Below are 25,860 nucleotides of genomic sequence, written 5' to 3' on the forward strand. Positions count from 1 at the left end.
ATCGAACGAAAACTCAACATCTGACGAGCGCAAGGTTGTCTGGATATGAGTTGACGTTGCTGGCCAGTCATATACGGATAAAACGATGTAATGTGTTGAATCCAGCAACATTGCTGCCAATCGACACAGAGTCAAGTGGTGAAGCAGTACATGACTGCTATCTTAGAACTGAGGAGGAGACCAAGGGTCGTATTGACCTAAAAGATACTCCATTGACAGATCCCGATGGTACTTTGTATGTGGATGGTTCCTGTTTCAAGTTGCCGAATGGTGATGTGACGACTGCATATGCTGTGGTAACATTGAGAACGATTGTGGAAAGGGCAAGATTAAGTCAAAATTCGGCTCAGGCTGCTGAGCTGATCGCATTGACGAGAGCGTGTGTGTTGTCTAAAGATAAACGGGTGAATGTGTTTACAGATAGTCAGTATGCGTTTGGTGTGGCACATAGTTTTGGACGACTGTGGAGAGAGAGAGGATTCCTTACGTCGCATGGCACGAAGATTCAACATGGTCAGCTTGTAAATGATCTTTTAGATGCACTCACATTGCCTAAACAGGTGGCCATAGTCAAATGTAGTGCGCATCAGAAAGTAATAGACGATGTGGGTCGTGGTAATGCGTTTGCGGATGAAACGGCTAAAGAGACGGCTAAAGATTTGACAAACAGAATGTTTGTTACGAACTCAGTGAGATGGCCAACGGAGACTGGTATGTGTGAAGACACATTTGAAAGTGTGAAAGGAATACAGAATGAAGCCACTAAGACGGAAAGCACTAAATGGAGAGAGAGCACGGGAAGATTGGATGAGAATGGATGTTGGGTTGAATTATCAGAGAAGCAGAGATGGATGTTACCGGATGCGTATGTGCTCGCTGTTGTTACAATGGCTCATGGTATGGCGCACATCAACACGAAAGGCATATGCAAATTGTTGTCTCATGTATGGAAGAATGATGGGATTACTAAGTGTGCAGAGAGAGTGGTTAAGAATTGTATGGTGTGTTTGATGCACAATCCTGGTAAGGGCACTCCCACTCCGCCTGGCCATTTTGCCCCTCCTACATACCCTTTCGAAGTCATCCAGTTGGACTTTATCCACATGGACCGATGTAATAACTTGAAGTATGTGTTGGTTGTGGTATGTGCATTCTCTAGGTGGATTGAGGCCTACCCCCTTAAGGATAAGACGGCTTTATCCACGGCAAAAATTTTGCTCAAAGAATATTTTCCTCGGTATGGAATGCCTCGGGTCGTATGGTCGGATAACGGAAGTGAGTTTGTTGGGAGTGTGATGAAGAGTGTGTGTCGCGGTTTAGGGATTGTGCAAAAATTTCATAGTGCAAACCATCCACAATCAGCAGGCTTGGTGGAAGGATATAATGGCACTCTAAAACTGAAATTGGCTAAAATTCAGGCAACAACTGGTTTATCATGGCCCGACGCTTTGCCTCTAGCTCTCCTGTCGACCAGGGCAACTGTACACTCTCGAGTAGGGCTCAGCCCATACGAGATTGTGTTCGGCCGCCCTGCTAATGTATGGGGAGTCCCAAGACCTAAAGAATTTGATAGAATTGAATACCCTATGTTGATCGATTATCTCTATGATCTGACTGTTAAATTGAGTTTGATTCACCAACAGGTCTTTGAGGCTCTGCCGTCACAAACAGAGGGTCCTGGTCATCGGCTCCAACCAGGAGACTGGATCCTCGTCCGGAACTACGGACGAAAACGGAACCTTGAACCGAGATTTGTGGGCCCGTTTCAGGTACAACTGGCTACGAGGACGGCGGTTCGACTACACGGACGCCGGAATTGGGTCCACGCTACCCATACTAAAAAAGTCCCGCTTCCTTTGCCGTCGGACACCTGGATGAGAAGAGGTCTTTCTTCATCTGAGACCGACACTCCACAACGTTTCGTTCCATTCAGCGAAGCTCGGCTTGTATCTGACACCGTTGTTGATTCCCCTCAAACAATTTCCTCCACGTCAACCTTGGAAAATTTGACTGTTGAACAATCGCCTGAACAATTGAACACTCCTTTGCCGTCCAATCCACTATTCGAAGAGCAGACTCGCCCTGGGAGTAGCCGATACTTTCTTCGTCCACGTACAAGCCACGAATAAAAAGATTTTTGTTTTTTAGGTTCTACGTTTGCCCTGAACATAGTGGACATTGTATATTGTGTATTTTTTTCCCTTTTTCGTACAGCCAGGAACATTATTTAGCTAGAACCTACCATCCAGGTTGACCGTAAGGCCGTGCGGGTACTTCCTTCTGTTTAGCAGCTATCGACACAAGGTCGGTTTCTTTTATCGATTTCTGGGAACTCCTGGGAATTGGTAATCGCTACTCAGAACGAAGTGCGTCAAGAACGTTGCGGACGGTCGTTAGGGGATGGAATCATCATTGTCTGAGCTGTCGAAAAGAGAGGAAATGTTGGCGCAAAGATCTGCATTGCATAAAATGTTTCATACGAAATGGTTTTTCTCACAGGTGATCATACTGTTCCTCACCATATCTATGTTACTGGTAGGGGGAGTATACTATGGGTCCCAGTTCTCATTGTCTTCTGCTACACCTACTCTTCCATCTCATGATCTATATTTCGTTTCTACTGTCTCTCCACATTCCTTTTATCTTCTGCCTCAACACGAACAAGTCAGACGTGCGGAATTCAGGAACAACTCTTTTATCCAACTCTTGCATCAGCATCAGTTAGTGGTAAACACTACCAATTGTTGGGTGTGTGGGTTAATGCCACATACCATGGATAAGGGTATTCCGTACTTAGTTCTGCCTTATAGTGCACAAGGGTCAGCTCGAGCATTACAAACTATGTTCCGTAGCGCACTAGATTCCTACCCCCATCGAGAACCACGCTCAGCAAACTCTGGTCCTGGCCCGTACCACAAGACTCTGGCGAGAGCTATTGCAGACTTAGATAGAGATATTTTTGACGCATCGCTCATCCCAGAGGAAGAGGTGCGAGCATATAAGGAACTAAGTGAGGCTGAGTACAGCTTATCAGTGGGTGAGAGGCAGCTTAAAAGCTCTTCACCGATATGGATTGTACCTCACCTTGGTAATTTCTGCTTGAAAGGTCTTGGTCGAAATCCGAGAGCTCAGTTTGGGGAGAGTGCTTGTACCGAAACGTATGTCTTACCGACGCTCTCCTCCCCTGTCTTCTTGCCTGCCAAGGGTACCTACTTTGTATGTTATGATCGAGCCTATACGTGGTTACCTCACGACTTCTCGGGCACCTGCTATATTGCGAATCTTTTGCCTCCGACTTTCACTGTGGCCTCTGATTACCACAGAACTAGAATTGTGAGAGGTGTGGTTAGCAAAGAAGATACTTCCGGACAAGAAGCGGGAGACTTCTTTAAGGGTTTCCTACCGTTCTGGGGACCGATGGTTAATAGCAGGAACCTGAGGCAGTTAACTCGTGTAGTAGAATCAACTGCCAACATAACTGCAAATGCTCTTGGTAATTTGACAGCCGAACTCCAGGCGGATAGACTAATGACGTTGCAGAACCGTATGGTTCTAGATATCGTTCTAGCAGATAGAGGTGGGGTTTGTAAAGTCATCCATTCGAGCTGCTGCGTATTCATACCTGATAACGCTCCAACGGTTTATCAAGCCATCTCTAAGTTGCACAAAATTTCGGAGTCCATACACGTGGACGAAGGAAATTGGACGCTTCTGGGATGGTTTTGGGGTCTGATTTCGACTTGGGGTTGGAAGATTCTGATGATCATAGGGGTTGTTGTGACATTTCTGTTCTCATGTTGTCTTTGTGTGCAATGCGGTCCTGCCTTATGTGGCCTTTGTGCTACGACGTGTATAAGACAGCCCGTTGTCACCAAAGAGGCATTGAAGGATAGAATAATGTATCAGCAACATCTAAATGATCTGATGAGTATCGAAATCGATTATGATTCCGACTAGTGCTTGCCTACATGAGGGCAAAAGGACCGTCTGAGGTTCCGTAAAAATTATTACGACCTTCTGGGCATTACCGAATATGGACGAGTTTGGTATCTACGAACCGTAAATGACGAGTTCAGCAAGTGTGTGTATTTTCGCTACGCTACCTGCCAGGGTTCGTCTAATATTACGTGTTCTTCATCCGAACCCTTGGGTTCCATTTTAGATACGGCATCCATTTTGTTTCTTGCCCTCACGTAGTCAGCGAGCAGGTCACTGTTCGCCCCTTGACCCTCTAGTTCCCAAGCCTTGCGGAAGACGCATATTCCTTTCATGCGTCTTTATGGCCGGAGGAATGACACAGCAAAGGCAGATGGCTCAGCTTGAGGGTAATCTGGTTGTGCCGGCCTATTGTGACAGTCGTGCAGGAGATGGGATCCAACTCTTTGATCCTACGATCATGCTTCCGATATTACCCCCACACTCTTTTCTCTACACGTGTCTGACTTCCTTGCAGCTGCTCTTGTCTCTTCTTCTTTGTCATTTACAACTCTAATGGGTGTGCCTAATGGTGGGAAGATGTACTTTTACAGTTGGGAACCGGCATTGCTATTGTAATTATGTTGCGGGATTCTGAACACATGAAAGCGACCCTTTTGAAGTTTACTGTGGGAACTGAATTGTAATCTTTTGTCCACATGTTGTGCAATGGCAACATTTTGTATAAAAGAGAGCGACCTACATATGCAATTTGAAGCAGACTCGCAGAACCTACATGGCCATGTACTTCTTATGACTCTTGTTTCCCTGCAGTAATAAACGCTGATCTTTGACGCCGAAGGAAGTGTCCCGTGTCTCTGTAGTTTGTGCGCCGAAACAGGTATCCCATGAAGGTTATAGGTGTTGTTCCCTGGCACCGCTGGTACTGTTAAAAGTCCAGTCCTTCACCACACTAGTCAGACTTTTCTCAACCGCATTCAGCCAAGGGATATGATGGGACCTATCACTTTGTAAGCAGTCGGTTAGTATGCTGCGTGTTAGGGTGGCTGAAGGGTTAAGCCAAATTTTTAGCCAGAAAAGCGCTGGTCTTGAACAAATAAAGTCTTCTATAAAAGGTAAGTTAAGTTCTTTATGGCAAATATATGTTGCCGCAGAGACAACTCCCCCCAATACCTTGCGACAAAATACGTTTTCCTCAGTTTGAATGGAGGATTTGTTTTCCTCCATCAAAGCTTTAATGGAGCTGTATTCAGTGGATTTCTGTTTTCATATATTATTGACTGAAATATATAAAAACAATTCTTGTTAGAGTAGAGGTCTTCAAAATGTATGGTGGGCTCCCTGTGGGGCCTAAATTGATCTGGCGGGGAGGGGTGGTACCGAGTAGGCTCTTGCCAAAAGGAGCAATTACTATACCTCTGAGGAACCTAGACATACATGCATAAATGCTGTGTTTTTTGTGTAATCTTTCATGTATGTGAGCTGTGAAAGACACTGGAGAACTATAGTTACAGGTAAGTAACTTTTTAAGTTTTATGTTCGTTCACACACACACACACACACACATTTTTTTAAATGACAATGTAAATTATTTCAATAGTATAATTACTTCCCTGTAAATGTAATGTGGATATTCTGAGAATCTAAAATTGATCAAGCCCTCCTGCATGTGTTATGGATTACCCCGAATTACAAAATATTTCTGTATTTCTGATTCATGCTTTTAGTTGCTTCCTCCGGTAAATTACATCTGCATAGCCTTCATTAGTTAGATCATATACGATGCACTTTGTGCCAATAATCATTTGCCCCAGCAGTGTTTGTGTTGCTCATTACATGATTTCGATTCTTTTACTTCTGCTTTTTAAGAGCAGTTACATTTCCATCACTAATTTTTATGCTTTCTACCACAGATTGCTAGACTCTATTTGGTCTCAGATGTGTTGTACAACTCATGTGCTAAAGTTGCCAATGCTTCATATTATCGAAAATTGTAAGTATTCTTGTATCTTGGTAATTTTTTATTTTTTTGTTTCGAGCCCTCCGTGAGTAAACTGCTTTTCTAACATGTGAAATGCCATTGCTTCGTAAACAAATTTGATTATTCATGTGTGTGTGTGTGTGTATATATATATATATATATATATATATATATATATATATATATATATTCACTGAAAAAACCATAGGTTTCAGGCCTTGTATAGTTAGGAATTAGCATTTAAAAAACCTTTAAAATTCACTCAAAAAACTATGTTTTAGGGGTGTTATAGTTAGCTGGACATTTCACTCATACAAAACCATTGAAATTGCTCCTATATAGTTAGTTGTACTAACTATATTTCGCGCACCCGCAATCCACTGCTGATGATGTCACATTACATCATTCATGACATGGTCAGTGACATCACTGATGACATCACTGATGACATCACTGATGACATCATCCAGTGAATGTGGTTTGCTTCGTTATTTAAATATGCATTATATATATATAGCAATTTGCATTGAAGAATGAGTGGATATATAAAAATAAATATTTGGATGGAGGATATAGTAGCAGTGTAATTGACTGTTTACTTGACCAATTTATAGTGTCTCACAAAATATAGTGGATAGTGACTAAACTGTTTGAATATCTGTATCGCTTTCAGTTGTTGTGTAAACTGTTTCTCCAGTTAGTTACTAGCTATGTGAAAGTTTGTATTAGTTATTGATTAGTTAACCGAGTATTTGAATGGGAGAGTGAATGTGTGTGTGGTTCGGTGGGGGTTGTGTGACTGCCCAAAGATGTGTGAATAGTTGATTCACTAGATAAATGAAGTTAAAATGACATGTTCTAACAGTTGTTTGGGTGAGTGAATATCTTTATGGGTGTGGTGATGAGCAAATATATTTCTCAATGGTACATGTCCAACAAACTAGAATGGTACATGTCCAACAAACTAGAAAAATAAAAGGCATTGTATGTGTCAGTTGTTGTATATTAATAAGTATACATAAGACTCAATGATTGTGTGAGTGACTGTATGGATAACTTTATACTTGTAATAATGATTTTATAATTCACTAAGTATGACTTACTATCTAAATGAATAGATGAAGTTGTGTTTGTATAAGTGTGTAGCTAAGTAAGTATGATCCATTGTTTGCATAAGTGAGTAGGATGACTTCATATGTGAATAGGATGTGTGCTGGTGTGTAATGTCGATTTAGGTGTATAAGTATTTTTGATAGTGTTCTATTGTTCATTGACCGCATGTATGAGTGAATCTACAGGTAAGTGATTAGATGTGTGTATACATCTAAAATCACTGAGTGGGTTTTTAGATACTTGTGTTGCTGTAACAATGGATTCAAATATGATACTCTTTATTTTACAAAGAGTGATGAAAGATTTTACTAGTGTATAAAAAGGTGTATGTGATTGTCACGTGGATGATGTCATCAGTGATGTCATTTGAGATGTCATCAGTGATGTCACTGACCATGTCATGAATGATGTAATATGTGACATCATCAGCAGTGGATTGCGGGTGCGCGAAATATAGTTATTACAACTAACTATATAGGAGCAATTTCAATGGTTTTTGTATGAGTGAAATGTCCAGCTAACCATAACACCCCTAAAACTTATAGTTTTTTGAGTGAATTTTAAAGGTTTTTTAAATGCTAATTCCTAAATATATAAGGCCTGAAACCTATGGTTTTTTCAGTGAATTTCAAAGGTTTTTTAAATGCTAATTCCTAACTAAATAAGGCCTGAAACCTATGTTTTTTTCAGTGAATTTGCAAGGTTTTTAAATGAGAATTCCTAACTATATAAGGCCTGAAACCTATGTTTTTTTCAGTGAATTTCAAAGTTTTTTTTAATGCTAATGCCTAACTATATAAGACCTGAAAGCCCACCAGGAATCTCCAGTATGCGCCAGGGGACTGCATTGCAAGGGTGTAATGAGGCTATGCCCCTTGTTACACCTCTCTGCAATGCAGCCCCCTGGCGCGTTTGCAGAGGGGGAACTAATTCCCCTTGCATACTGGGGGTCCCTGGGGGCCAACTAGCCCACCAGGAGCCTCCAGTATGCGCCAGGGGGCTGCATTGCAGAGAGGTGTAATGAGGCCACACCCTTTTTTACACCTCTCTGCAACGCAGCCCCCGTGCATGTTTGAAGAGGGGGAACTAATTCCCCTTGCATACTGGGGGTCCCTGGGGGCCAACTAGCCCACCTGGAACCTCCAGTATGCGCCAGGGGGCTGCATTGCACAGAGGTGTAATGAGGCTATGCAACGCAGGCCACTGGCGCGTTTGCAGAGGGGAGACTAATTCCCCTTGCATACTGGGGGTCCCTGGGTCATATCTGCCCAAACGCCGAAATTCCGATCGATTGAAAATGACTTTTCTTGAGAAACATTTGGATTTGGATTATCATGTCCTATACTTTGGAATTTTTGAAAGACTGACTTTGAGGATGCTATAAATTACTCAAGTCTGCCCGAATTGTGTGGGTAAAATTGATACCTAGTCACTTTGAATAAGAATGTACTTACGTCTTGTCTAACATTTGGAAGAAATACCTAGTTATATGACAACAGGATACCGACATAACTTGAAGGAAATAAGAACGCCCTGAAGAAGTTCTGTTGTACAGAACGAAACGCGTCAGCTGGCTGTGGTACATGAACTTAAGGAAAATAAAAGCATTTGAATATACACCAAGATTCAGCGCTTCAATAAGGACTCTAAGTGATATGATTTGATTGGACTTATTGTGCAAGTGGTGCTGTGCCAAACTTTGGAATATTCTCCACTACTCTCTACTACTTACTCTCTACTACTTCACTACTCTCTAATACTCACTCTCTACTACTCACTCTCTACTATTCTACTACTCTCTACTACTTTCTCTCTACTACTCACTCCCTACTACTCACTCTCTACTACTCTCTACTACTCACTCTCTACTACTCTCTACTCTCTACTACTCACTCTCTACTACTCACTCTTTACTACTCACTATCTACTACTCTCTACTACTCACTCTCTACTTCTCACTCTCTACTACTCTACTACTCACTCTCTACTACTCTCTCTCTACTACTCTCTCTCTACTACTCTCTACTACTCACTCTCTACTACTCACTCTCTACTACTCTCTACTACTCACTCTCTACTACTCACTCTCTACTACTCTCTTCTACTCACTCTCTACTACTCTCTTCTACTCACTCTACTACTCACTCTGCTACTCACTCTCTACTACTCTCTTCTACTCACTCTCTACTACTCTCTTCTACTCACTCTACTACTCACTCTGCTACTCACTCTCTACTACTCTCTTCTACTCACTCTCTACTACTCACTCTACTACTCACTCTACTACTCACTCTGCTACTCACTCTCTACTACTCACTCTTTACTACTCACTATCTACTACTCTCTACTACTCACTAATGCATCCTCCGGATGCATTAGTCCGGAGTGGCGGTATAGCCCCTGATGAAGGGCCGTGGGGCCCGAAATGCATTGGGCATCCAAGCATTCCTTGTAAAAAAAACTAAAACATTGGACTTCCAAAAATGAATGCAATGCACATGTAAATCGGATATTATGGATTTGAATAATATTCTAATGGATTATCAACGTTCAGCAAACAATTGAAGTAAAAAATACACTGATTGAAATCGCAATCGAATTATGTGTGGAATCTTTTGATACATATTTGTTGAACTTTTTGTATACCCAACTGGGATGAGCAACAGTGCGCAGAGGACAAGCGGGTACGCTTGGTTATAATTTCAAGTTTCAGGCGCAATCAGGACATTGCGCGCACCTCCGCAGCACGCTTTGAACATATTTTCTATATTAACAATTCGAGATATTGAACCAGGAGTGCCTTCCTCACAACATTTTTTATTCAGATGTGTCACACATTTGCCATAAATTCTGAATGTTAGCTCTCTAGTTGCTCATTAGATCACTGTAGTAAAGCTACTGCTCACCAGGGAAGTCTGCTGCTAATCATACTTTCTATGGCAAAATGAACCCCCTCATTTTGTTCCTTTTTAAATTAATTGTTTTCAGACTTAACACTTCATTCCAATCATGATGGCTTCTGGTGTGCCATACTTTTGTCATAAGTAAGACTGTTAGCGCTCTATTTGTTCTTTAGAACACTCTGGGACATTCTGTCATTGGGCTATACTTGGGCTACATCTGGGTGATATTGGGGCTACATTTGGGCTCTTTTGTCTCTGGTGGCCATCTCGGGAAATTGCATGTCAGAATTTTTTAATGAAATAGAAGAGGATTTGGGAAGTCACTCAAAATGTGCCCTAATTTTTCTTTCTGCAAGCACTAATCATACTTTCTATGGCAAAATATACACCCTCATTTTGTTCCTTTTTAAATTAAATGTTTTAAGAGTTACCACTTTATTCCAATCAAGATGGCTTCAGGTGTGCCATACCTTTGTAATAAGTAGGACTGTTAGCGCTCTAGTTGTTCTCTAGAACACTCTAGGAGACTGCAGTAGAACACAAAAGAATCAACTGACTGTCTCTGTCCTTGTTGGTTGTACATGTTTTACTGAGAATGTCAGACTTCATGCTCACATGACTGAGAAAGATAATGTGAATTTACAGAAAATATGCTTTCAGTTAAGCTTATAGATCCCCTTCCAAACCACTGTGGTAAAAGCATGAGATAATAGTTTTCTTTCAAACATGATTCATGATATCCCAGAAGAAGGCTTTTTCACATGGTAAAATCACCTTAGAACACACCACAATTCCTAAAATGAGTATGGTACCATCAACAAATGATTTATAATGTAACTAAAGTCCTAAAACCCTCTAATAACTACAATGCTTTTTAATGAGGTGCTATCATGTATATTGGTCCCAAGATTGCTGCCAACACTTCTTGGATGAAGTGCTGACAGGCAATCAGATCTCACGATGAGATGTGTGGTTAGGCTCCGCCCAGATATGTGTTTTTGAAGTTAATTTTCATAAAAACCACTGGAGCAATTTTCACCAAATATAGCAAAGACACTTCTGCGTACCAGTCCCTACAATTTTGCCAAGTTTGGTGTAATTCGGTTCAGGCTGTAGCCTTGTCAGAACGTCCTATGGAAATTAACATGGGGAAAACACGTTTTAGGACCCCCTTTTTTCTCAGCCCCTACTTCACGAATCCCCCCGAAACTTTCAGGGAAGGAGCGCAGCGGAGCTGGCCAAAATTTTGGAAAATTACACGCAAATTGCTCAACCGGCGCAAAAGTTATTCCCAATAGAATGTTGCGGATTTCCTATGGTAGCTAGGTCCTAACTATCTATACCTACTGGCTATCGCCAGTAGGTAATGTGTTTATCTATTAAAAGAAAAAAAGTTAAAACGAGATGTTATATCTAGGTATATTAAAAAGATCTTATTTTACATTTTAATAAAACCTCCGAAATTTGCTGAACAAATCTAAGTTTAAAGTATTGTTGCATTTAGGTTTTGAAATATTGTAAAAACTAAAGTCATACAAAAAAACACAATGGTTTGGCCAGTTATTGTTCAGTGAGCTAACCATATCTTGCATCCCCACCATGCACTGCTTATGACGTCCCATAGGAAATCACTCACATGTTCAGTTACATGATTTATGACATTATTGATGACTCTGAAAATGAACCCCCACACCTTTTTAAAAATCCTCGCTATAAAGAATTGGTCTGTATCACTGTGTTACAAGTGCTTAACACTTGCACTTGCCCTGATATACACTGCTTGGTAATCTATTGTCGACAGAAGCTTTGGGCTTACTCATATTTTTTTTGCAAGATGCTTTGGCTTCAAGGAATAGTCTGTCTTGAAGGACAGCTCTGCAACCCACATCATATGTGCTCAGCCTTTACCTTGTTTAACATAGAGTACTAATGGCACCCCAAACTTTAATTGATTTGAAAACTGTGCACAATATAACTTTGAACATGCACAGCCACACTTGACTAAAGCACTTCTGCTATTAACATGGTATGCATCCACAAGTGTTCACAAGTAACGCTGTACTGTATTTAGCTGTGGATTTTTGAGTGATTTCACCAGCTATCTTATTAAACATGCTATAGTGATGTAATATGTGAGGGTATAAGCTGTGAATGGTGGGGTTGGAAGTTATAGGTATCTCAGTACACTATAACTGGTGAATTTCAGTGCTTTTTTGTTTTTTAAACGTTAGATTTTGTGTTACTCGAACGCCTAACTTTAATGTCACTTTAAATGTTTTTTTATTCACATACCATTACTTTGTAACTGTAAAGAGAAATGTTTCTTAGCTATCAAAAAGGACATTTGCCTTTCTGTTTGTAGCATTGCTACTTGAATTTTCCAGCGCAAGGGGTGGTAAGTCTCAATTAAAAGAAATAAGGAAAATGTACTTGAAATTTAGTCTGGAAAGACTTTAGACTGATAATTTAACTGTACATTTATCATACACTTTTTTCTTGTAGTTTTGAAGCTAAGTTAAGCCAGATATTTGCTGATCTCAATACTGCCTATCGAGCTATACAAGGTCATTTGCAATCTGAAAACTTTAAGGTAATTATAAGCATTCGCTATACATGCAGTCCTTCCACAGGCATCTTAAAACCTGACTCCTAACAGCTTTTGAAAGTTTACGAATTCCTTTACTCATCCTCCAATTATCAACTGTCATATTGAAGTGTTGTTTTTAATCTGTTGGTGTAGGGTGTGGATATCTACCACAGGTTGGAAAAGCTGTGCCTCTCCACTTTAAAAATATATAAATAAGAAATAATTAGCCCTCATATATTTTGTCCCCCCAGTTGAATTTAAAGTCATGTGCTCCTTGCTTGTTATAAGCCTAATTATTAGATAAAAGTGCTACTATTACACAATTAGACAAAGTGCACTCCATCTCTGTCTCACTCTAATCCATCCTCCTACACCATATCTAGCTCCCCAGCACCCTACTCTTGTAGTAGAGGGTAGTTAGTATTGCTCTCTCCCTTACCATGGTATTGGGATGCTGAGAATTGGCGGCAGCTGGTTGTGCTCTTGTGTAGAAGAGTACCCACAGCTTTTGGCCCAATTAAATCTGTTCTGTGCCCCAAGACTGTGTGTGTATCCTCGAAACCACTGTTCCCGCTTTCCTTGGTTATAAGGAGGGGAAGTTTGCCGAGGCTGTCTGAAAGAGAATCCACAACTCATTAAAACTGGCCCCATTGCTACGTGTCAGCCTTCAATCCTTGAGAAACGCAGATCAGGATCTCTGGAGTGTTAGATAAAAACTTCCCTCTTCTAACCAGTAACTTGTTCATCACGATGAGATCAAGTGCATCAGTCTACAGAGGATATTTGCTAGTGATATGAACTTTAGGTAGATGGTATTCCTCTAGAGCGGTGCCAGGCCTTGACTCCAGATGAGTCACTACTGCCCATTGACTTAAAAGAAGAATCTGAACTGCTCAGGGAGCAGAGGGGTAAGGGCTGGCATCTGATCCAGTTGACAAAGAACAAGAACCCGCTGACTTTAGATCACTTTGCAGATGCCCCAAAGGGGTGAGTTACCCAGGAGCCATGAGGACCTTTATACTTAAGTGGCAGAATCGCCCTAAAAAGTGAGAAGAGCAGCAAAGAATTATTCCAGTAATGAGTTTGTGGGGCCCCTATTCCATTCCCAACTTGGTCTTTATGCTAATGGTATCCAAATTCAGCCCAACTAAGACTATTAATTAAATGCCTTCGGGAATTTCTAGGTTGTTGCGCTCTGCTACAGATTTGAGCAGATTTCTGACCCTCTTCTCTATTCATTCGCCACATACTTGTACTAGAATCACATCTTGTTTTGAAACCGGGTTGTTTTAGACCTTGCTGCTGTCCACTGTAATCGTTGCTATTCCTTATTTGATAAGAAAACTGTGCAATGCTGTATTTAATTTGCGGTCCTTTTGTGTTCACATTTCAATTGTTTATTTAAGCTGCTAATATCTGATTTTTATTTTTTTTGTTGATTTTTTTTAGCAACGAGTGATGGCTTGTTTTAGAGCCTGGGAAGACTGGACAATTTACCCCGAACCTTTCCTGATAAAACTACAAAATGTTTTCTTGGGTCTTGTTAACGTTGTAGAGGTTAAAGAACCAGAGGTAAATGAAGAGGTTATTGTCCAATAGTGCATATCTGAGGTGTATGTAAAATGATGTTGGATGGAAAGGACTTATTAGTCTTTATGCTCTTATAAATCTTCATTTAAATAAGAAAATGTGGCTGCTTATTCCAGGGGCACCCAATATTGGTGCGGTGGTGCTTGTCCTAGGCCAGATTTTCAGGATGTTCACACAACACACATTTATATACAATACTTCTAAATTGAGATCATGTTTGTGAGAAAATGGGGTGTATTATATGGTGTGGTTGTGCAACCTCACCGTGCAGTACATGTACCAACCCTGTTAGGACCCTTGGATTTCGTTTGTTGAACCTTCAGCTCAACACTGGGGAGCTGTAGCTCTGTGCAGCAAATGAACAAGTGCAAAGCATTCGAATAGCACCAAAACAATTTAAGAAGAAATCAACAAGACACCGATGAAAACAGGCAGCAATTTATGGAAATAGACTGTATTTATATACACCACAATGGAAAAGTTCCACTGGAGGCTTCCAGAGATATACGTAGTATTTACAAGGTAATGTAAATCAGGTTATTTCACACAGCTGCTAACGAGCACTGGAAAATTCAACAAAAATGTTTGGCTAGCTGGAAGGCTGTCTTTTAAGTCACTTTAGGCAACCAACTCCAGTAGAGAGCCTGTCCGGGAGACCAACAAGGTCCTCAGAGACAGTTACTTCAGTAGTTGAAGTGCTCAATCACTTTTATCTATTGCAGGACTTTCAAATGAAAGTAGTCCTCTTGCAAGGGATGAAGGATGCTGAAGGTGCCCAAATAATGCTGTGGATGCAGTGTTGTTGATGGTAGTCGTGCTACGACTATTCCACAGTCCACAAAGGAGGTGAGGTGGTCCTGGTCACAGGGTAGACGTTCCTGGAAGTCCTCTCGGTGCTGGCAGAAGTCCATTTTCTTCTGGCCTACTGGTGGCCCAGTATCGCGGTCACAGGCCAATCCATCCTGGGCAAATAACTCTTACTCATGATTCCAGCTGCACCTCAATGGCACTCCTGGGGTCAGCAAACTCGGGAGTAACATTTTGTGTTGAGTATTGGTCCCTAGTGCTGCATGGTGGCGGTTTGCAGTGGCCTGAAGACTTTGGCTGCCAACTTGCCGGTTCCTCAGCTGTTGTGTCCCAGTGCTGTGTACAGGAGGTCAGCTCACTGACCCTTGAGCCTGTTGGTTTTGGCTGGACAATGGAGAAGGCTGCTTCTTGAGAAGAACACAGCAGGTGCAGTACCTCTCCTTTATTAGTTACCAGGTTTAGAACTCTGGTGCACTCTCTCTTTGCTGGTTCCACGCTTCCACGCTCCAGCAGATCAGCGACTCTTCAGTCCTCCCTCCAATCCAGGTTAGTCGAGATCTGAGTTCCGAGTGCCAATAGCCAATGGGCATCCAGGTTCCTGTCCTCCTGATGACCATCTTGCTATCCTAGGAGGCACCATTAAGCCCACTCCCAAGATGACTGAACCTCTCTCTCAGGGTCCAGAGCTCTCTAGCCCAACCCTGAGGTGTGGCTTCCAAGGGTACTACACGCCCCTAGAAAACCATGTTGACTACTGGCTTCCCCTTCCCTAGTGCAGGGTCTAACCTGTCTACTTAAACAATAGAGCAGGCCCAAGTGTTCCTCCCTTTGCCCTTCGAAGGCTGCTTCGCCTTTGAAGCTTGCCTTTTGGGATAATACGTGTAGGAAGCTTGCTCTCTATATAGTGTACCAAAATGAGTTGGAGGCTGCAAAGAGTCCTGGTATCCCCTATTAGTGTACATGGGCTTGCTTTAACAATCCCAGGGTGCTCTATTTGTTGTACTGTGGTTGAGCAGCCATGGGCTTATCATAGGGGAGTGATAGGCATTTGTTGCATACACAGAGTCAATACATTACACACTACAGAAGGAAATCCAACACCAATTTATAAGAATACCACAGATTTTAAAAATTAATTTAGACACCAAGAGTTTCTAGATCAGGTAAACACTTTTCAAGTTAGCATTTTCAGAAACGCAGAAAATACAGATATCAGATTTGAGGTATGAACATACACTGCAAAGGGTCACTTGCAAATGACTTACAGGACTGTTTTTCTGTACTTAAGGTAAGTAGGTGCCAAGGTCCAAGAAAGCACCAAGAGTTCAGGTTTACCTGCTCTGTGGTGTCTGGGTACAGAGGTGCTTTCAGCGGTGGTAGCCCCGAACGCTACACGTGGAAGTCAATAGGGAACATTGCCTGCAAAGAAAGGCTGCAAGGGGGGACCTGTCTGGCAGAACCCAGTGGATAGGGGCTGGGGTACTCGGGTTCATAGGTGTTTTGTCCTGCGGGTCTGTGAGTTTGAGGCTCTCACAGTTCTTGGCGCATCTGCAGAAGAGGTAGAGGAAATACAGCAAGATTACTTCTGGTGTGGAGCTGGCCTCTGTTGGAGTCCCTTGTCGTGCAGGTTGATTTGGCTGGGGTAGTGTTCGGGTTGAGTATAAACAAGCCTTAGAGCTTGTACCAGACACTTGAACTCTGGAAATTGGTACAGGTTGCCGCCAGGGTGGCTCAGGTTCTCGAAGACTAAATGGATCGATGGGGCAGACCTCCTTCACGCTCAGTGACCTCCTCCAGTATTGATTCTGCTTTGATGTTTCCGGTGGTCAACAAATGGTGATTGGTGGCTGCAGGGAAGTGACTCCTCCACTTCTAGGGAGATGCTAGCTGGTTGGCAAAGTGCTGGCAGCCCTACAAGGCTTTTGGAGGATGTTCAGCTGCAGGACAAGTCGGGTCTTTGCAACTGTCAAGACAGGAGCAGGCAGGCAGAGTTTGGTGCCAAGTCCACAGTTTGTGCGTGCTTCAGCTAGTCTTTGTCCTTCTTCTTTAGTCAGGCGAATCTGTTTTCCTGGTGTCAGGCGACAAACTAAATACTCAATCTGAAAGAGACACGTTAGTGATAGATTGCTTACCTTAGAATATCCTCAGGCATCATACTGGATACGGAAAGTTTTCGTCAGCAGTACCCCTGCGCATCGGTAGGCGTTGTCGTACGGCTCCGCGTACGTCGTTTGCGTCGTAGTCGCGAGATGACGTCGCTGAAGCTACTTAGATGCACCCACGGGTGCTGACGTCAGTTCTTTATTTTTCCGCGCCAGCAAGCGCAAATCCGGAGAGAGCGGTACCCCCAGTAACTTTTAGAGTGAGTTTTTTGGGACTTTTGTCTCTTTTTTTTTGTTTACTTATACTCTAGGTGTATAGGGATGCCTGATTTTAAGTCTTGCGTGGTCTGTCCCCGCACGATGTCGGTGACGGACCCGCATCGTGAGCGTCTCTACTGCCTGGGGCACGACCACGATTCAGAGTCGTGCCCCCACTGCCAGGCCATGGCCCTGAAAACTTTGTGGCAGCAGTCCGGAAAGTGGCTAGAGGCCCGGGAGTCTGCTCCTCCTCGCTGTTCCAGGTCCCATGGGAGTTCAAGGGTCCGGTCACGGAGCCATCACCACCATTCGAAGTCTTCGCACTCTGAGTCAGGTAAGGCGAATCACAAAAAGTCAAAGAAGCGCCTTCACTCTTCGCCTTACCCTCGTGGCTGAGGATGCAGGTAGTATCGCCCTCCGCGGTTGGCGATGGCCTACCCGCCCTTTCCGGGTCCATTGGTTCCTGTCAGCAATGGCACGTGTCTTCGGACCGTCTGGCCCCGCCTATGCGCCTTCGGGTTGTGGATCCTCGGTCTTCGGCGTCGCTGGCTTTGACCTCGACGCAGAGAGACCCTCATGGATCCAGGCATGGATCCCCGTTCATGTCGGTTGGCCCTGTACGACCTCCACTGACATTGACGGCGCCAACGCCGCACCTGGCCTCCTCCCTGACGTGGAGCCAGTGCCAGAAGGGGGTCGACCAACGCCGATTCCGACACCATTTGGGAATTTCTTTCCCTTTGTTCACCGACCTCCTTATGTTCCACCTGTTCGGCAGGCTGTGGAGGACGGGGAGGACTGGGAGGGGTCTGAGGACCTTCTCACAGCACAATACGAATTAGACCCGGACTGGGATGAGGATCCGGGGGATGCAGGTGACCAGGATTATGCTCCGTAACCTGGCACAGTGTCTCCTTCTAACGTGGATACGGAGCAGGGTGGTTCATACTCTATGATATTGCGTAGGGCAGTCGAGGCTCTCCACCTCGAGCTTCCTACCGTGGCTGTCCGGACTAACCTCCTGACAGAGATGCTTCGGCCAGCGTCGTCTTCTACGGAGCCGCTGCTGCCCTTTAACGACGCACTCTCAGGCGTTCTTTTGAGCACCTGGTCCAGGCCCAACACGTGGGCTCCTGTGGACAAGAACATAGCCTGACGACATCGCTCAGCCCCGGGCGACCCTGTTTTCCTCTCCCAACACCTTACCCCTGAGAGCTTGGTTGTCCAAGCCTCTGCGTCCTGGAGCGCGTTCCTTCCACACCTCTGGACAGGGAATCCAAGAAACTGGAGAAGTTTGGGAAGAACATTTTTTCTTCCGCCAGTTTAGGATTGCGGTCTGTCAACCCTGCATGTCTTTTGGGCCATTATTCCCATTCTGTGTGGATACGGTTGCGCAAGTGCTGCCTCAGAGTTCGGTGGAGGCTCGGACCATACTCTCCCAAGCTATTACTGTGGGGAGAGACACAGCCAAATTCACCATCCGTTGTGGTCTTGAAATGGCTGACTCGCTGGGCAGGGCGATCTCAACGACAGTGGCGTAACATCGCCACACCTGGCTGAGGACCACTGGCTTTTCTGGGGATGTCCAGAATACATTGATATTATAATAACACGAAAAACTGGGGGTCTTAAAAAAAGCCATTAAAGTAGCTCACTGGCTTCGACTCCTTGCTAAGTGAGTCAGGACACAAGTTCCCTTCAAGCCTAAAAAAGACAGGAGACAATAGTAGAGAAGAGCATAAAGACAAGTGATTACCAGCGAGATCCACATACAGCTAAATGGATTCCCATCAATATATCGTAATGATCACTCTTCTCATTTGGTCATCCATGTCGGGATGGTCTGTCTCTTGATCATAGAGACCTATTACCATACCCACGATATTAGGCTGAAATGGATCAAACCCACAATCACTTTCCACCATAAGTTATAGATCATATGAGAATAGGTGCAGTGCAAAACACAAAAAAGGTGGTGAATAAAATAGGGTGAAGAGGCGGAAAAACACTTTTTATTAGAATATCAGCTCAACCCCTAGTAAAAAACAAGAACAGTGCAAAACAGCAGTTTCAACAAACGCGTTGGCTGTACAACCTGTTTGGCATATTTTCTGTAATAAAGAACTCTATAATTTGGACTAAAAAGGATTCTATCTGATATTTGAATGAGTGAGCCTTCCGTTATCTGAAGAAATTTGCTGATCGTTTTTGTGCCCTGTGGCGACGGGCACGGGAAGTGTGCTGCACCAGGCTTATACTCATTATACTCTTGTTATGGTTGTGCTGAACCTTGGTCAGGTCGTCTTTTCCGTAATTTTTATATGAGCAGTTTCAAACAATAACTGCAGACGGGCCAACATGTTTCAGCCAGTAGGGAAACAAATCCCACGGCTTTCTTCAGGGCCTCTGCTCTCTAACTTTTGCTACTGCAAAAAAGTGAAAAACTTATATGCAAAAAGGATATAAGTGAGCATACAGGGAGACGTTACAACCTGCTTGTACTAATCCTCCACATCAAGGAATGTGGCTATCATCTAAAAACAAGGAAGTTAAATAACAAGTTACTGTCAATATGCTCTTTACTCCACTATATTCCTGTAGCAAATATATGCAAATTCAGAAACAGTTTTTGTGCTCACCCAGCTTGACCGGGGATTGGACTCACCTCACCTGGACCAAGCTCAGGAAATGGAGGCCCGCTCTGTGAAAGTGAAGCAAGGGAAACCATATAGTAAAGCAAGAAACACAAGGGCTTCTTCAACCTTCACTTTCTATAATTACAGCCCCATCTATCGTCTAACTTTCACATACAAAAGCTGATTCACAAAGGACCCAAGCCGGGATCTCAAAATTCCTGATATTCAACAACTCACAATATGTACAGTATGTAAAACCCAACTTGTGAAAACACAGCATGTAACAACTACGTAGAAAAACCCTTCTTTCCCCTATCAAGGTGTACTCAGCAAATCTTGTCTCAATCTCAAAGAAAGAGCAAATATTTACAAACAGTTGTGTGCCTTAAAAAGGGATGGGTAAAAACCTCAGAAAATTAACAATGAGGAAGCTTCGAAAAACTCATTCTATGTTTAGAAAAAGGCAGTTTTCGCTCTAGATAGCACTAACTAGAGAACCACACGTGACCTGTCTATTTGTAAAAGATGTAATATTCGGACCGTCACAAACGCTCCTTGAACATTCCAAACAAACAACCCACCTGTCTGTCGTTGCCTCTGACGTAACCTTAGTCAAGGGGGAGGCAACGAACGGCTCAGGTTGGGCATATTTATGAGTCAGATAGAGGGCTGGTCCCGGTAACACTGAAACCTGCCTCCTGTCGGTCAACACTGATCCGTCATCCGAGGATCCAATATACAAGCATATACTGTGCTCAACGTTCGAATAATAATTACATTTTTAATTACCTTGTGTGGAAAGGGCCACTTTATTCAAATGGATCCTCGGTTTCTACATATTCATTGCGTGACCAGATTTTCAAAATTCGCGAGCACACGCAGAACTACTCCATGACACCAACAAGATGGTACTTGTAGTTCTGTTCAACCAACCGCCCAAACATGCTGCACGCATCCCGTTCTGGCTCCCCCTCTCATACCCAACTCTATCTGGATGATCTCTGCGGGCAACATTAAACTTCTCTTCCCAAATCATACTACACTGCAACAAACGATCGCCGATGTGCAGACGGGCTCCGTGAATTCCCGCTCCAACCCTCGCGGGCACTCACAAAACTACATATTAACGTCATCACAATGACGTTTGTAGTTCCCAAGTCCCGGCTACAAAAACTTTATTGGCAATTTAGAGCGCGTACTAACTTCTTACTGGAATATACCAGACAGACTAGTGTACGCTATTGTTGGTAAATGAAAGAATTTCCCAAAAATCCTAGAGATGCATAAATTAAACCCAGTTAGTACTCCCCTCATGTCAGAAAAATCTGGGCACTCTTCTGTAAGTCATATTGTGTATTAGTTGTTGGCAATATTAAAGAGTGATTTGTATACGCAATTTGAGACGGGGCTCATGCAGAATAAGGTCTTTAAATATCCCTATGATCCTTTCTCTCTCTGTGGTGTTTACAGAATACATTGATAGACATGCCCTTTGATGGCATTCGCCTGTTCGGTGATCAGGCAGATTGCGCTGCGCGTTGGAACGTTTTAAGGACTCCCGGGCTACGGCCAAGTCCTTAGGCCTGTTGGCCACACGCACTCCTTCTGCTTCTGCTTTTCGCTCCTTTCGTGGCCAAGAAAGGGGCGCCCAAGCACGTTCATTTCAAAGCCACAAGCATGATCAGCAACAGTCTCCGTGCAGTTGCGGGTCATGGGGCCAGTGTGCAGGTCAGGTCAGTCCCACCCCCCCCTGCTGCCACTGCCTCCAAACCATCCGAGTCCAGTATTTCACGCCCACCAGATGCCAGTGGGTGGCAAGATTCGCCATCACCTCCACCACTGGCACACCATCACATCGGACAGATGGGTTCTGCAGATTGTCCGAAGGGGCTACTCTCTCCCCTTCTAGACTGCACCCCCAGCCATGCCACCTCAATGTCACCACATGTCGGGGGATCACTTGGCACTTCTCCAGCAGGAGGTCGCGGCCCTCTTGGCCAAGGGGGCCGTCGAGCGCGTGCCGACGCCAGAAGTAGGTCGTGGTTGCTACTCCCACTACTTCTGTGTTCCAAAGAAGGACAAAGGCCTGCGTCCTATCTTAGACCTTCGGAACTTCAATCGCTTCCTCCGGTAGGAGAAGTTCAAGATGCTCACGCTGGCTCAGGTCTTGTCTGCCCTCGACCTGCAAGACTGTATGATTACGTTGGACCTGCAGGACGCTTATTTTCATATCCCCGTCCTGCTGGCCCACCGGCGTTACCTGCGTTTCATGGTAGGGCAGGAGCATTTTCAATTCACCGTGCTCCCCTTACAAGCCCTCTCGGGTGTTCACGAAAGTGAAGGTGGTGGTCGCAGCTCATCTGCGCCGGTCAGGGGTTTCAGTCGTCCCCTATCTCGACAACTGGTTGTTTAAAGCAGGCTCGCCCCTACGGCCGACCTTCTGCATTTGCTGGGGTTCTCGATCAACGTGCCGAAGTCGCACCTGATACCTTCCCAGAAGCTCCTCCTCATCGGGCGGTTCTGGACACTACACAGTTTCGTTTTTATGATTCCGATCTTTCAGCTCTTGTCCTGGGTTTCGGTCAGGCGAACTTGAGGCTGCTTGAGGCTGCTGGGCCTCATGGCCTCCTGCTCACCAACCATGCCAGATGGCGTATGCAGGCTCTGCAGTGGGACCTGAAGTTCCAGTGGGCTCAGCATCAGGGGAACCTGTCCGACTACGTCCAGATCTCGGAGGGCACGACGCAACAATTGTAGTGGTGGCTCACGAATCAGCATTGGGTCAGCGCCAGATCCCTCTCCCTTCCCCAACCGGAGCACAAAGTGGTGACGGATGAGTCCCTCCGGGGATGGAGCGGCCACATGGGAGAGGCGGAGATCAGAGGCCTCTGGTCTCCGGTGGAGTCCCGTCTCAATATCAACCTTCTGGAGCTTCGGGCGATCCTTCTTGCACTGAAGGCATTCCTTTCCTCTGTCAAGGGGTAGGTGGTGCAGGTGTTCACAGACCACACCGCCACCATGTGCTATTGCAACAAACAAGGCGGGGTGGGGTCGTGGACCCTATGTCAGGAGGCTCTGCGCCTCTGGCTGGAACCTCAAGGCATTTTGTTGACGGTTCAACACCTGGCAGGTTCTTTGAAAGCCAGGGCGGACAAAGTTAGCTGCCGGTGCCTGATGGATCACGATTGGCGTCTTCACTCGGAGGTGGCACAAGGTCTCTTTCGACAGTGGGGAGAGCCTTGTTTAGATCTATTTGCCACCAAAGAGGACGCGCAATACCAGCTGTTCTGCGCGTTGGAATTTCCAAGGCGGCACTCGCTCGGCGACGCTTTTCCTCACGAGTGGAGCTGTGGTCTATTGTACGCCTTTCCGCCTATACCATTTCTACCCAGAGTGCTGAAGATCAGGCACGATCGGGCCCAAGTCATTGTTGTGGCTCCGGACTGGGCTCGAAGAGTTTGGTATCCCGAGCTACCCAGTATGAGCATGGATCCCCCGATCCGACTGCCTCTTCGGGAGGATCTTCTGTTGCAGCAGCAGGGGACGGTCCTCCACCCGAACCTGTTCAGCCTCCACCTACATGCGTGGAGATTGAGCGGTGGCAGTTGATTCCTTTTGGCTTACCTGCTGAAGTCTGTGATGTCATTCTGCCAGCAAGGTGTCCCTCCATTAAATCGGTATACGCCTGCAGGTGGAACAAATTTGTGGCATGGTGCACAGCAAAGGCTGTGGATCCCCTTTCTGTTCCTCTTTTAGAGGTCCTTTTGTTCCTTCTTTCTCTGGCTGCTCTAAGCACTAATATGGGCTACCTTTCTGCAATCTCGGCCTTTCTCAGGCTCCCTGATCAGCCTTCTCTTTTCAAGTCCCCTGTTGTTAATAGATTTCTCAAAGGCATTACTCACCTTTTCCCTCCTATTCTGTTTGTGATGCTGCAGTGAGACTTGAATCTGGTTTTTACTTTTCTGATGTGCGCTCCTTTTGAGCCGCTTCACAGCTGTCCTCTTCGTTTACTGACTTTGAAGACTGCTTTCCTGGTTTCCATCACGTCCGCTAGGCGCTTGAGTGAGCTCCAGGCTCTTATCTGTAAGCCTCCTTTTCTGGCGGTTCATCCGGACAAGGTTGTGCTGCGCACTTGTCCTTCCTTCTTGCCTAAGGTTGTCACTGCCTTCCACATTGGACAAACTATCACCTTGCCCACATTCTTTCTGCCTCCACACCCTTCCAGAGAGGAAGAGAGGCTCCATCATATGGACCCAAAACGTGCGCTTTCATTCTATTTGAATCGCACACAACAGTTCCGGGTGGATGACCAGTTCTTTGTTGGCTACGTGGGCGCCAAGAAAGGCCGAGCTGTACGCAAGAGGACTATCTCCAGCTGGGTCGTCTTGTGTATCAAAGCCTGTTATTGTCTGGCTAAAAAGGAACCTCCGGTGGTGTTGTGCGCCCATTCTACCAAGGCGACAGCAGCTAATACTGCATTGAGACGTGGTGTCCCCTTGCAAGACATCTATCAGGCAGCCACGTGGGCCTAGCTGGACACTTTTACTAAGCATTATTGCCTTGACAGTCAAGTCCGGAGAGACGGCTTCTTTGGCCGTTCTGTTCTCCCTGACTTTCTGGTGTGATCTTTGTTTGCAGACCCACTGTGAGAAGTTGGCCTGGCATATGATGTCCACTATTCTAGTGGGCACCTTGCACTAGTCCAAACAACCCTTATTGATGGTAGGTTTAAAGTCGACCTTATAGAAAGCTATCCTAGTGGTAGCAGTGGAGAGCAGCCTTCAGGCTAAGACTTAGAGGTGAGTAAAGCAAGTTGTTTTACCTATCTATAATCTCTTGAATGACCAAATGAAAGTACACCACACAAGGTATATATCAAATATATATATATATATATATATATATATATATATATATATATATATATATATATATGTATGTATAATGTATTGATATATAATGTATTTATTCTAAACACAACCCCTCTGCTCTCTCAATGAGGTCAGAGGTAAAAGTACAATACAAGGAACTTAATTGGCATACGATAAGTTGCACAGTATACGTTATGCCCTAGGGGCCTCACAAACCATATACTAAAATAGTGGTATAAGAACCATGTGAGGGTTAGAAAGCAGGCCTAGGGCCTGTAGAACCGCTGGGGCAACTAGGAACCACCCAAGGTAGGGACACAGGAGACCCATGGGAGATGCGTGCAGTGTCTAAACACAGCCTCAAATCACCATTGACTTTCTATGGAGTTACAATTTTAAAGATTAAGGGCACTTAGAGGTGAACTTCGATGGAACCCTTTCAGACTAAAACACTTCGAGAGTCAAGACCCACGGGAGCACCGGAGTACTCGTGTTACCTCACCCAGGGAAGCCGGGTGCATAGGTGCCTTTTGGTGTCAGGTTTTGCCGTCGATTCCAATGGAGAGCTGCGAAGAAATGCTGCAGGCGACCAGAGGAAAAGTGTCCAGGTGGATCCAAGGGCGGATCGGAGATGTGAAGAACCTAAAAGCAGAGGGGACAGAGTCTGGATCACTAGCCAGTGACCAGGATGGCGACAGGAAGATGCCAGCCGATGTTGGGTATTTTCAGGTGAAAGAGGTGAAGCTTGCCTCTTCAGCCACGAGGACCAGGAGGCGTCGACGACGACCAGGAGCTGGATTCGAGCTGTCCCACGAAGGATGTCGAGTGCTGCAGCATCAGAATCCGGATTGGACCCAACAAGCCTTGGCAGCAGCAACCCACGCAAGATGACAAGATTGGCTTTGGTTCAGACCAGCAACGTCTGAGGGACTCCTCCTTTGGAGGGGAGTCAGAGCACGTCTGGAGCAACCAGGAAAGCTCAAGAAACAAAGGATTGGCCTTCGTGGGGGCTCACTAGCCAACGGACTAGGAACCACAAAGGAGTTTCGAGCTGCAGTGAAGAAAGGGGACTCACG

General features: G+C 44.7%; 1 protein-coding gene across 3 annotated transcripts in view; it reads left to right on the forward strand.

The window, feature by feature from the left end:
- Positions 1-25,860, forward strand: part of U2SURP (U2 snRNP associated SURP domain containing) — an 878,864-nt gene that overhangs the window by 397,526 nt on the left and 455,478 nt on the right. For all 3 annotated transcript variants that reach the window (XM_078666425.1, XM_078666427.1, XM_078666426.1), the window contains 3 exons: positions 5,850-5,929; positions 12,436-12,523; positions 13,970-14,092. In XM_078666425.1, coding sequence (XP_078522551.1) covers positions 5,850-5,929; positions 12,436-12,523; positions 13,970-14,092 — 291 coding nt within the window. The remainder of the gene's footprint in view (positions 1-5,849; positions 5,930-12,435; positions 12,524-13,969; positions 14,093-25,860) is intronic.

This window comes from Lissotriton helveticus, chromosome 11 (genome assembly GCF_964261635.1).
Source record: "Lissotriton helveticus chromosome 11, aLisHel1.1, whole genome shotgun sequence".
Lineage (NCBI taxonomy): Eukaryota > Metazoa > Chordata > Amphibia > Caudata > Salamandridae > Lissotriton > Lissotriton helveticus.